The 13,020-nt window shown below is 35.0% G+C and overlaps 1 protein-coding gene across 1 annotated transcript in view; it reads left to right on the top strand.

Moving 5' to 3' along the window:
• Positions 1 to 1,671: 1,671 nt before the first annotated feature.
• LOC111391998 (probable magnesium transporter NIPA6) overlaps positions 1,672 to 13,020 on the top strand; it is a gene marked incomplete at its 5' end in the record, with an annotated part of 17,478 nt that continues 6,129 nt past the window's right edge. Inside the window, 5 exons of the mRNA XM_023017289.1 lie at positions 1,672 to 1,732; positions 7,636 to 7,707; positions 7,827 to 7,883; positions 8,215 to 8,305; positions 8,719 to 8,879. Of these exons, the coding sequence (XP_022873057.1) occupies positions 1,672 to 1,732; positions 7,636 to 7,707; positions 7,827 to 7,883; positions 8,215 to 8,305; positions 8,719 to 8,879 (442 nt within the window). The remainder of the gene's footprint in view (positions 1,733 to 7,635; positions 7,708 to 7,826; positions 7,884 to 8,214; positions 8,306 to 8,718; positions 8,880 to 13,020) is intronic.

The raw sequence follows: 13,020 nt of genomic DNA on the forward strand, positions 1-13,020 counted from the left end.
TCAAAAATCGAATACGGTATACTTGAATTGTGTGTAGTGAAGCACAATGAATTGTATAAAATGATGTTCATCTCCCTATACTTCTCTTTAAATGAATTAAGTTGAAATCTAACACAATTTGAAAGTTTAGAAGTTTAAATGACATATCATCTTTTCATTATACATGATGATTTAATTTATTGAAATCAAAATATAAGTCATATGCATAAAAATCGAATGCGATAAACTTGAACAATGTGTATTGGAGTATGACGATAAAGTTCACCTTCCTATATATTTTGAACGAAATAGGTTGAAATCAAATACATTCTAAAAGGTTAGAAGTTCAATTTGCTATTTCATTTTACATAATAGTTTAACTTATCGAAATCAATTGTAAGTCGTATACTTAAAAATTGATTTCGGTATACAAGGTACTTTATGTTGTGAGTTTTTGTCGTAATTCATGTCAAATTTGTGATATATGAATGTTGGATAGTTTTCTCATATTTGTTTATTTCATATGATAAGTGATGAATGAAAAACAACTCTGATCATTTTAAATGACTGCAGTCACTTTTCCTTGAAAACAAAAAAAACGACTCCAGTCGTTTAAAATGACTAGAGTCGTTTCATGAGAAAATGACTATAGTTTCTTTAAACGAATGAAATGATTGCAATCATTTTTCAAATTCGACATCTCATAATATTTAGTTTTCTTTTAATCTTGGTATAATATGTTCGGTTCTTCTATATTTTTTTAAAAGTATCACATTAGTAGTTTTTTTAGATTTTTTATTAGCAAACATTTTATTTTGACATCTTTATGTAAAGAATCGGATCGGACCAAACCGGAACCGATTGGTTCGGTTCCGGTTCGGTTCCATAGCTAACAATGGGACCAATGGTTCCATTTCTAAAATTCTCATTGATATTCGGTTCGATTCCTTTGGGAACCGGATCGCGCCCTCTCCTACTTTAACATTGCCCAATGTACATTTTGCTCTTATTTATGATTTAATATTACCCTTTAATTTACCTTTTGAAAAGGCGGATTTATCTTTGATAATTCGAGCATGTCATTGCATATGGTCATTTTTTATATTTCGTTGATTTTTTTAGGCGAAGACATGCCACATTGTGTAAAGAGTTGTGCTATAAATAAATAAATCGAACAAACAGGTGCTATGTTGTAAAAAACATTTTGGTAGTGTTTGATAACCTCCAATTTCATGAAAAATGGAAATTCATTTCCACCTTTTGTCAAAAATGAGTGTTTGATAGGTAAAAAATTCTAGGGAATTCATTTTCCTTGATTCTTGTCACCTAAGCAATTTTCCCACTTTTCCTTGAATTGGAATTCTCGAGAATTCCAATTTTGGTTTACTGTAGCAATTTTTTTTTTTTTTTTTTTTTTTATGGAAACAAATTTTAAGAATAATTATAAAAAAATATTTTCCTTTAATTGACAATTTCCATATAAAACAAAGTCAAACGAACACCAAGGTTAATACTCCTACTACAAGAATGGATCCAGTTTCGTAATTGTTTTTCAAATTAATAACAGAATATATACTGCTTTAATAAACGAAAAATTCGTTGGTTGAGTACATGACGTGAATGACCGGCAAAAAGTCCCAATTTCGATGAAGAAAAGAAGAAGAAAAAGTTAATAGCAACCGAGAGATTTGAATATTGGGTTTCTCCAAAGACAATCTTAAAGGCATTGGATTGGCTGTCATTTCATGCGGGTTCATATGTTGAAAATTTGTTCAAAATCAATGGAATGATAATGATCTTATTGTTGGGCTCAATTGTGGAATTGGTAGAATTAAAAGAAATTGAAAAATGCAAAATTTTATTTTGGCCTATGCATACGCACTGGCTTAATTTTGTGCGTACGCGAGATGTGTTTTGGTAAAATCAGAATTAAATTTTGCTTCTACTATGCGTACGCACGGTTTATACTATGCGTACGCATAGTGTTAAAAAAATAATCGTTGACTGATTTTTCAATTTGAAATTTGGGAGACGTTTTGAATTAAAAGTTGCCACTTTTTATCTTGTTTTGGTACCATTTCGTAATGCATTGATTGAGACCTATAAATAGATGATGAATGATCAATACAAACATTATTATAATCATTGAAAATATCTTGAGATCTATATATCTTTTCATATTGAATCAAACTATTGATTTACATTCATATTCAAGATCTTCTTTTGTGTTCTTAAAGTTTTGGAGGATTGCACTTGTACTTTGGGGTTGAATCCTTTACAAGGCTTGATATAATCCTACAAACCGTTTGTCAAAACCCTTAAGCATCCCATTCAATCCCAAGAGGGGGCAAATATAGTTTCAGGACAACGATTCTGTGTTCAAGCCTCAAATTCGTTCTTGACGTATTTCGTGATTTCTATAATTTTGTTGTTGTTTCTTCTCCAACCCCTTATTTTTCAACAATCTCAAACTATATTTTGCGATGGAGAATGATACAACTATAAAAACCATCAAACTCATGAATCGAGAACTGGTTAGATTGGATCGTTTTGATGGGACTAACTTCATGCGGTGGCAAGACAAGTTGAAATTTTTTCTAACGACGTTGAAGATTTTTTATATTCTTGATCCAGATTTGGCGCCTTTTGCCGGAACCAGCGAATGGAGAATCCGAAGCAATCAAGACCGAGGGACAAAAATGCCAAGAAAATGAATTGATTTGTCGTGGCCACATCTTGAATGCATTGTCGGATTGTTTGTATGATCTATACACCAATACAACTTCGGCGTAAGAAATCTGGGAAGCATTGGAAAGTAAGTACAGGGTGGAAAGAAATCTGGGAAGCATTGGAAAGTAAGTACAGGGTGGAAGAAGAAGGTACACAGAAATTTTTGATTTCTAAGTATTTTGATTTTAAATTCTTAGAAAATATCCCTCTTCTTTCCCCAGTGCATGAGTTGCAAGTGATTGTCAACAAATTAAAGACGGTGAAAATTGATATACCGAAGACCTTTCAAGTGGAGGCTATAATTGCCAAACTTCCCGGAACTTGGAAAGGATATCGGAAGAAGGTCATACATAATTTCGAAGATTATTTTTTGGAACAATTGCAAAAGCATCTCGAATCGAAGAGGAGTCAAGAATACGTGATAAAACTGAAAATTCTCATGAGAGCTCTTCTAAAGCAAATGCTGTGGAAAAAATAGAACTACCGGCAAAATCCAACAAAAGGAAGTCTTCTAGGAACTTTAACAAGTCCAAGAAGAAGACAAAAAGAGGTTGTTTTGTGTGTGAAAAATCTGGTCACTATGCTAAGGATTGCAGGCACCGAAAACAAAATAACTTCGAGGCCAAAGTGAATTCCATCCAATATGACAAAATTGTGGCCACCATAAGTGAAGTAAACGCAATCAAAAGAAATGTTACCGGGTGGTGGTATGATACTTGTGCTACAGTACATATATCATATGATAAATCTTTGTTCAAAACTTACCAAGAAGTGGATGGAGAACAAGAAATTCAAATGGGTAACGAGATGCGGTCCAAGGTGTTTGGAAAAGGAAGTGTAGACATTATCTTCACTTCTGGGAAAATCGTTACTCTAACTAATGTACTACATGTTCCGGATATGAATAGGAACCTAGTAGTGGCAATCTCTTGAAAAAATCGGGCATCAAATGTGTTTATGAGTCCGGCAAACTTGTACTATCTCTTAATGGGAAATTTGTTGGAAAAGGCTATTTGTGTGAAGGAATGGTCAAATTATGTACTGTTGACAATGAAATGAATAAAAGTAATTTTGCTTATGTTGTGAATTTATTTTGATTATGGCATGCTAGATTAGGTCATGTTGGTAAAAATACAATGAAACGCATGAAAAAATATGAATTGATCTCATATGATGAAAATGATCAACATAAATGCAAAATATGTGTAGAATCTAAAATGATTAAAAAATCATATCAAAGTGTTAAGAGAACCTCTAGTATTTTAGAATTAATTCACACAAATATATGTGATATGTTAACTAGAGGTGGAAATAAATATTTTATAACTTTTATAGATGACTTTTCTAGATATACATATGTTTATTTGATAAAATATAAAAGTGAAGCTTAAGACATACAAGAATAAGGTTGAAAATTATCTAAAAAAGAAAATTAAAATTTTAAGGAGTGATAGAGGTGGTGAATACTTTTCCAATGATTTTAATTTGTTTTGTGAACAACATGGAATTATTCATCAATATTCTGCACCTAGAACACCCGAACAAAACGGCTTGGTTGAAAGAAAAAATAGAACAATTGTAAAAATGATAAATGCCATGCTTATTCATGCTAAGTTGTCGTTTAACTTGTGGGGTGAAACTTTATTAAGTGCATGTAGTATACTTAATGGGATTCCTTCAAAATATACTAAGGTTTCTTCTTATGAATTGTGGAAATGAAGAAAATCGAATATTTCAAAGTGTGGGGGTGTCTTGCCTATTGCAAGAACACGAATCCTAATAGGACTAAATTGGATCAAAGAGGTGTTAAATGTGCCTTTGTTGGATATGCAAACAATAGCAAATCTTATAGATTACTAAATTTGGAGTCCAATGTGATTATCGAATCCAACGATGTGGAGTTATTTGAGGATTCATTATCTTCGGATAATGAATTGAGGGAAAATCTTGAAAATATCCCTAGCTCAAATGAAACACATGATGAAATATCGTCTAAGGATATTGATGAATCTAGTGAACCACGAAGAAGCAAGAGAACTCGAGTTGAGAAGTATTTGGGACCGGATGAAATCGATTCTCAACTTATCTCCTTTCACTTGTAGAGGGAAATGAGTTGAATGTTGTGAGAACAATTCCTTTTGTTCTACAAGTAAAAACCGACCCTAAGACTTATAAAGAAGTTATGGCTTCTCGTGATAACACCTTTTGGAAAGATGCAATTAAGGACGAAATGGATTCGATAATGTCCAATAATACTTGGGAACTTGTTGATTTACCACCGGGATTCAAGCTTATTGATGCAAATAGGTATTTAGGAGAAAATACAATGTTGATGGATCTTTAGATACCTTCAAGGCTAGATTAATAGCCAAATGATATCGACAAAAGGAAGGAATCGACTATTTTGATACTTATGCACCGGTAGCTAGAATAATATCGATTAGGATATTATTCGCTTTGGTTTCAATTTATGACTTGTATGTTCATCAAATGGATGTCAAGACGGCATTCCTAAACGGAGATCTCGATGAAGAGGTCCCTGAAAATGAACATAAAGTGTGCAAGTTGGTGAAATTTTTATATGGTCTGAAGCAAACACAAAGAAATGGCATGAGAAGTTTGACTTAGCAATAATATCATTCGGGTTTAAACATAATAGCGTTGATAAATGTTTATATTCTAAAGTTTGTGATGATTATGTGACATTTATATGCTTTTATGTTGACGACATGCTGATTATGAGTAATCACATGGACGAAATAGAAGATACAAAAAGGTTTCTTTCTTCCACATTCAAGATAAAGGATCTTGGACAAGTGGATATCATTTTAGGTATCAAAGTCACAAAGACTAGTGAAGGTTACTATCTAAGTCAATCACATTATATTGAGAATATGATAAATAAGTTCAAATATTTGAACATAAAGGAATGTAGTACCCCAATTGATCCAAGTTCAAAACTAATAAAGAATGATGGAAGGGAGATTGCTCAATTGGAATATGCAAGTCCTATAGGGAGTCTTATGTGTGTTGTTCGATGCACAAGATCGGATATAACTTATGCAAAAAGTAAACTTAGTAGGTTTACTAGCAATCCGAGTAAGGATCATTGGAAGGCTATTGTGAGAGTTCTTGGATACTTAAAGAAAACCAAGAACTTGGGCCTACAATATACTAACTTCCCGACGATATTGGAAGGATTTATCGATACTAGTTGGATATCTAGTACGGGTGAAAGTAAATCCACTTCGGGTTGGGTATTCACTCTTGGAGGAGGTGCTGTTTCTTGAAAATCAAAGAAACAAACGTGCATAACACACTCGACCATGGAATCTAAATTTGTAGCACTATCGGATACTGGGAAAGAGGCTGAGTGGCTTAAGGATCTCTTTTATGAAATACCTTTGGGATCGAAGAATATTTCTTCAATACCTATCATGTGTGATAGTCAAGCCACATTAGAAAAAGCATACAATGAAGTATATAATAGAAAGTCTAAACATATGAGTCTAAGACATGACTATATAAGGAAATTAATCAAAGATGGAATAATTTCCCTAAATTGTGTAAGGTCAATTGAGAATTTAGCAGATCCTTTAACTAAAGCACTAAATAGAGATTTAGTGGCGTCTACTTCGAGTAGGATGGGATTGAAACTCCTTAATTAAAAATGTCCACCAATGATGACAACCCTACCTGTCATTATTCAAAAGGTAATCCACGGGTTCAAAGGATAACAACAAGTCATTCGATATGTAGATAGTTGCAGCATTACTTAAATCCGCAATGACCCTATTCTAATTAAATAATGGTGGTTGTTACTGGAGTGAGGGTTAAGCTTAAAACTCTTAATAAAGTTCAGTGTTAAAATACAAGTATTTCTAAAAGTAACAAAGATACTGGAAGAACTTCACCGAAATGAACTTCAAGGTGGTACCGCCTCAATAAAGAGTTAGAGTTTCTCTCTTAAAAGTTCATTGAATAAGATGAGCGCAAGGCAATAAAAGCGCTAAATGAGTTGAGGAACTTGAGAGCACGTGATACTTATGTGTGTGTTCTTACCGATATTGTCACAAGGAATAATTGGCTCAAAACTTCTATGCTACCTCTAATTCCGACTTTACTTTGTTTGAATTACACTGTGGTTAGATTCAAATCAAAAGATATCTAATCCTTATGCATAAGTGTCGTCTTTTTGAATATGTGATCGTATTGATTTTGAACAAGTGGGGGAATGTTGAAAATTTGTTCAAAATCAATGGAATGATAATGGACTTATTGTTGGGCTCAATTGTGGAATTGATAGAATAAAAAGAAATTGAAAAATGCAAAATTTTATTTTTGCCTATGCGTACGCATAAGCTTAATTTTGTGCGTAGGAGAGATGTGTTTTGATAAAATTAGAATTAAATTTTGATTTTACTATACGTATGCATAGTGTTAAAAAAATAGCCGTTGGCTGATTTTTCAATTTGAAACTTGGAAGCCGTTTTGGATTAAAAGTTGCCGCTTTTCATCTTGTTTTGACCCCATTTCGTAATGCATTGATTGAGGTTATAAATAGGCGATGAATGATCAATACAAACATTATTAGAATCATTGAAAACATCTTGAGATCCATATATCATTCCATATTGAATCAAACTATTGATTTACATTCATATTCAAGATCTTCCTTTGTGTTCTTAAAGTTTTGGAGGATTGCACTTGTGCTTTGGTGTCAAATCCTTTACAAGGCTTGATATAATCCTACAAACCATTTTTCAAAACCCTTAACCATCTCATTCAATCCCGAGAGGGGGCAAATATAGTTTGAGGACAACGATCCCGTATTCAAGCCTCAAATTCGACGTATTTCGTAATTTCTATTTATTTTGTTTCTATAATTTTGTTGTTATTTCTTCTCCAACCCCTTATTTTCCAACATCATATGTGCAAGCTTCATCATCAAGAAAAAAGGCCTAAAAAAAGCCGTTGCTGCTTTTGGTGTCAAGGCTGGTTGTTGATTTATTTTTATTTTATATTTTATTGTGGAGTCAAATTGATATTTTTCCTATCTGGGCTCTTGTTTTTGAGTATGATGGATATGTTTTCTTGGATTTTCTTGAATTTTATAGGTGTCAGGAGTTATTCATTTCTCGTGGAGCCTCTATGGTGGTTTGGCATGATCACAAGTATTTGCTTCTTCTATTCTTTATCCAATTTTTGTATTCTGTGTAATGTTCTTTTTACATATACACATTGCATTCTGCGAATGAATTTGATATAAACTCTTAGAAATGAATAAATTTCGAGTCGATTATCTGATGTCTATTTCAGAACACCTATAGATCATATGAAGACTCTTTATTGTAAACATGCAGAACTCTTCAGATTGGTTGTGACGTGTTAGTTTAGCGTGCTTGCAAAACAAGATGTCAGATTTGATTCACAATGGATACTTTGATGTTCTATGTTTCGCTGATTGCCTTCGTAATTTTGTTTGTTCTTCAGTTTCTCATACAGTGATCATTGGTAAAGTTGCGAATTTTGTGGCATATGCATTTGCTCCTGCAGTGCTTGTCTCTCCTCTTGGTGCATTGAGCATCATTATCAGGTACTTTGACTATATGGGTTGTTGGCAAGGTGGATTGGATACTACACGATAATATTAAAGGACTATTTGATGTAGATTTTTTTTGAGAAAATAGATTTTGTAAGAAGTGATTTTTCGGAGAATGTGCGGTTAAAAAGCAGGGAAAAATTACGGATGTACATGAAAAATTATTTTACTATAAGAATGTATGGTTGAAAATAAGTTTAGAGAAAATGAATTTTAAACAATTTGGACTAAACAAAGGATAAAGAAAACAGAGAAGCTAAAATCTTATTTATAATACCTTTGAGTCTGATCTAGTACTGTGTCCCAAACATACACATTGTTTGCATTTTTTGTTTTAGTAATGTTAAAAGTTCCCTTCCAAATGTTTCATTTGAATTAGTTTTCATGTTTTAAATGATATGTTGTAGTGCGGTACTAGCTCACTTTATGTTGAAGGAGAGGCTACACTGGCCAGGGATATTAGACTGTGTCATGTGTATTGTTGGTTCTATAATAATTGTTATTCATGCACCATACAAGCAGCCCATCTCTTCTGTTCAGGAAATATGGACTATGGTGACACGGTCAGGTGCAAAATCCTCTTATGACTTGTATGGTGAAGTGGACTGGATATCATTAAGAAGAAAATAATGTAAAATCTTGTCCACTTTACTTTTGTGTCCTATCCAATATCGCACCTGTTAGACATCATGTTGTCAAACGACCTCCCGGGCGATGATGTAAACCAGTTTTATCAGTCGACATGAATGACTGAATGATTAATCAACACCGAATAATGGGATGACCCGACTTAACGTTGTTTTACCTATTGGATGGCTAATAAACCTTTGTGGCTTGTTGGTGTGCTATTGGACCATAACCCTAGTCGAGCCCACTTACCATATGTATAACTTACCTTATTGTTTGTCATTGGTTTACTATATATATTGGTAACTCTCGTAGCCTTCCATGGTCCCCTTTTTGTGAAAGAGCCCGAGAGAGAGAGAGGCCGTGTCTTCTTCTTCTTCGTGTATTCTACTCCTTGATCTTGTCTACCTCTTGCTTGTGTCTTTGTGACCCTTACCTGTGTGGTATTCATTCTTTGTGAGTGAGCAAACAACAAGCAGAAGGAAGAAAAGCAACCATAGGTAGAACTCGTGAGTTCGACGGCGGGTACCTTCAATTTTGGTGTTGATTCGGTATTTTAAAGGTTAACTGAGCCCGGAAATCATTTTGAGCAGCTTGAGGAAGATCCTAACATCTGGTATCAGAGCTTGGTTGGCAAAAATCGGCTCAAAATTGGTTGATTTTCTCGATTTCATCCTTTTACCCGAATCTGAAATTCTTCAATTACTCACAAACCAAAGCTCGGTTGGACAAACGGAGGCCATACCCATTACTAGCAGGTCGAGGCGCCCCTGGTGAGGTGGCGCGTGGGAGGCATTCCGACGAAGCTATCTTTAGGTAACTTGCTTGTTTCGATCTCCTGAACACGCTGATATACTTTGTTTTGTGTTTCAGGTTACACAGAAAAAGTTGGACGATTTTTGCCCCTGGTGCGACGCTGACTGCAATTGAACAGCAAGCTCGTTTTTCTCCACTCTACGGACTCAGATAGGTCCGCTCTGGTAAATTGGCTTAATCCATTTAAATTCAGCAATAGCAAGATCATCGTGTCGGGTGATCGTTAGGTTTTGGGGTTACCGTGAAGGGGTAACCATTGCTTGTGCTAGAATTAGGATTACTTGCGTTAATTGAGTGCTTGTTCTTTTGATTTAAGTGCTTGGTATTTCTTGGTGGACGTAGCGTTTAGGTTCATTGTTATTTTTGCTAAGAATTAACAATATATTACCTTATCACGCTTCCCAATACTACTTCGTGTGGTCTAATTAGTGTGCTAACCAATGACAATACATAATTTTGATTTGGGAATATTTAACGGTAAAGGGGACTTCTCTATCTGGCAACAAAAGATGAGAGGCATATTAGTCCAACAAAAGGTGTCAAAAGCCATCGAAGGTAATTTTGCACTTGACATCTCAAAAGAACAAAAAGAGGAAGCCGATGAGCTTGCCTATACCTCAATAATATTACACTTGTCTGACGCTGTCTTAAGAAAAGTGGGAAAACTAAAAATCACCAAAGAACTTTGGAAAAGACTAGAAGACCTATACTTGCTTAAATCTACACCGAATAAACTCTACCTACTCGAACGATTCTTCAGCTTTAAGATGGATCCTTCAAAGGATCTCGACGACAATTTAGATGTATTTAACAAATTGGTGCAAGATATTGTCAATTGTGACGAAGCCGTGTCTGAGACCTATAAGGCTATAATCTTGCTCAATTCAATCCCGGACTCTTATAAAGAAGTTAAGAATGCCATTAAGTATGGTAGGGACACATTAACACCTGAAATTGTCGTAGATTCTCTTAAGAATAAAGAGATGGAAATGAGGGCTGAAAAATAGGATAGGAGGAGTGGAGAGTTGCATATGATGCGGGGTAGAACTCAATTTAGGCAAACCAGTCATGATGGATACCAAAGTAGTGGCGAATCAAGTAGTAATAGTTGAAAAAAGAAGGGCAATGGTAGACCTAGGTCAAAGTCTAGAACTAAGGCTAGAAAATGCTATGGCTGTAGAGGCACAGGGCATTTTATAAAAGACTACCATAAACAAAGGGGAAAACAAAAGGTAAAGGAAATAGATGAGGTAAATGTATTATCCTCTACCTCCGATACCGAAAACGGTGAAGTCTATGTGATCACTAGTCCAGTCGCATACACTACTGAATTGAATCTAACTACTAATTCTCACATGCATGAATGGATATTAGATTCTGGTGCGTCTTTTCATGTGACGTCTGAAAAGAACTAGTTTGAAAACTTGCAAGAATCTAATGATAGGCAAGTAGTTCAATGTGATAACTTTGCCTATACAATTGCTGAAATTGGAGATATAAAAATAAAATTTAACACAGACTTTGTGTACATGTTAAAGGAAGTTAGATACATTCCTGAATTATCTAGGAATTTGATTTCAGTAGGAAGACTTGAGAAAGACAACTTCACCGGTAAAATTGGAAATGGTATGTTTAAAATGATGAAGGGTGCGTTAATCTCTATTAAGGGAATCAAGAAAAACGATATTTACATCACTACTGGGGAAGTAATTAGAGGATTAAACTCCTCTATTTCTTCCGCCAAAATTGATCACACACATATGTAGCATAGTAGGCTTGCACACGTAGGCATTAAGGGACTTAAACTACTTAATGAAAAAGGTGCATTTGGTAATGACTGTGTGTCTGACCTATCGTTCTGTGATCACTGTGTACTCGAAAAGCACCATAGAGTGTCGTTCTCCACTAGTACGCATAAGGCTAAAACCATGCTTGAATATGTGCATTCTGATCTGTGGGGTCCTGCTAGTAATCCCACATCGGGTGGGAATAGGTATTTCCTATCTATCATAGATGACTACATCAAGAAAGTGTGGGTCTATCTATTGAAAGACAAAACTAAAACCTTCCATAACTTTAACAATTGGAAGAAACAAATGGAAAACCAAACTAGCAAGAGGATCAAATTTTTAAGGACAGATAACGGCCTAGAATTCTGTAATGCTGAATTTGATAGAATGTGTAAAGAAAGTGGAATAACAAGGCACAAAATGGTTCCCTATACTCCCCAGCAAAACGGGGTAGCAGAAAGAATGAATAGGACCATACTAGATAAAGTGCGCTGCATGATGTTAAGTTCTGGGGTTCCTAAGTCATTTTGGGGTGAAGCTGTTGTAACTGCCTGTTATTTGATAAATTTGACTCCATGGCTACATTAAATGGTGATACTCCACATGAGAAATGGTCTGAAAAATTGGGTGACTACTCAATGCTTAAAGCTTTTCGCTGTGCTGCCTTCTCTCATCAAGGTGAGGGAAAATTAGAACCTGGAGCCAGGAAATGTGTCTTTCTAGGATATCCCGAAGGGGTTAAGGGCTATAGGTTATGGGATAGAAGCCAAAAAGGAGTTAAGATCATCGTGAGTAGGGATGTCACATTTAATGAGAGTGAGATGCCTTGTCTAAGGAACGAAACCGAACCTGTAAGTGAAACTGAATCAGGTGAAGAAAGAAATCGGTTTAAGGTGGAGTTAGGAAAATTTAACACATGAGTACCTAGTACTTCGAGTGAGGTGGAGATTCAGGTCCAAGAACCTGAAGAGGAAAATGAAGTAGTGATAGAAGAGCATCCTGAGGAAGAAAATCCATTGGCTAACTATAATTTAGTTAGGGATAGAGAGAGAAGACAAACGAGAGAACCTAGGAGGTTCGGGTTTGAATCTGAATTGGATTTTGCATACGCTAGTTACGAAAAACTAGTTGATAGGGAGCCGAAAACTTTTGAAGAGGCTATGAATAGTGGTCAATCTAAGGAGTGGCTTAAAGCTATGAAAGAAGAGATGAGTTCTCTAGAAAAGAATCAAACTTGGGAGTTAGTATCGAGACCTAAGAATAAATCAATCGTTGATTGCAAGTGGGTCTTTAAGGTTAAGGAAGGTACTAGTAGTACAGAACCCTTAAGATTTAAGGCTAGGTTAGTAACGAAGGGTTACACACAGAAAGAAGGTGTTGATTATAACGAGATTTCTCACCAGTTGTCAAGTACACTACTATTAGGGTCATGCTCGTATTGGTTGCGCTCTTTGACTGGGAACGTGAACAACTCGA

The sequence above is a fragment of the Olea europaea genome, unplaced genomic scaffold, assembly GCF_002742605.1.
Source record: "Olea europaea var. sylvestris unplaced genomic scaffold, O_europaea_v1 scaffold867, whole genome shotgun sequence".
Taxonomy (NCBI): Eukaryota; Viridiplantae; Streptophyta; class Magnoliopsida; order Lamiales; family Oleaceae; genus Olea; species Olea europaea.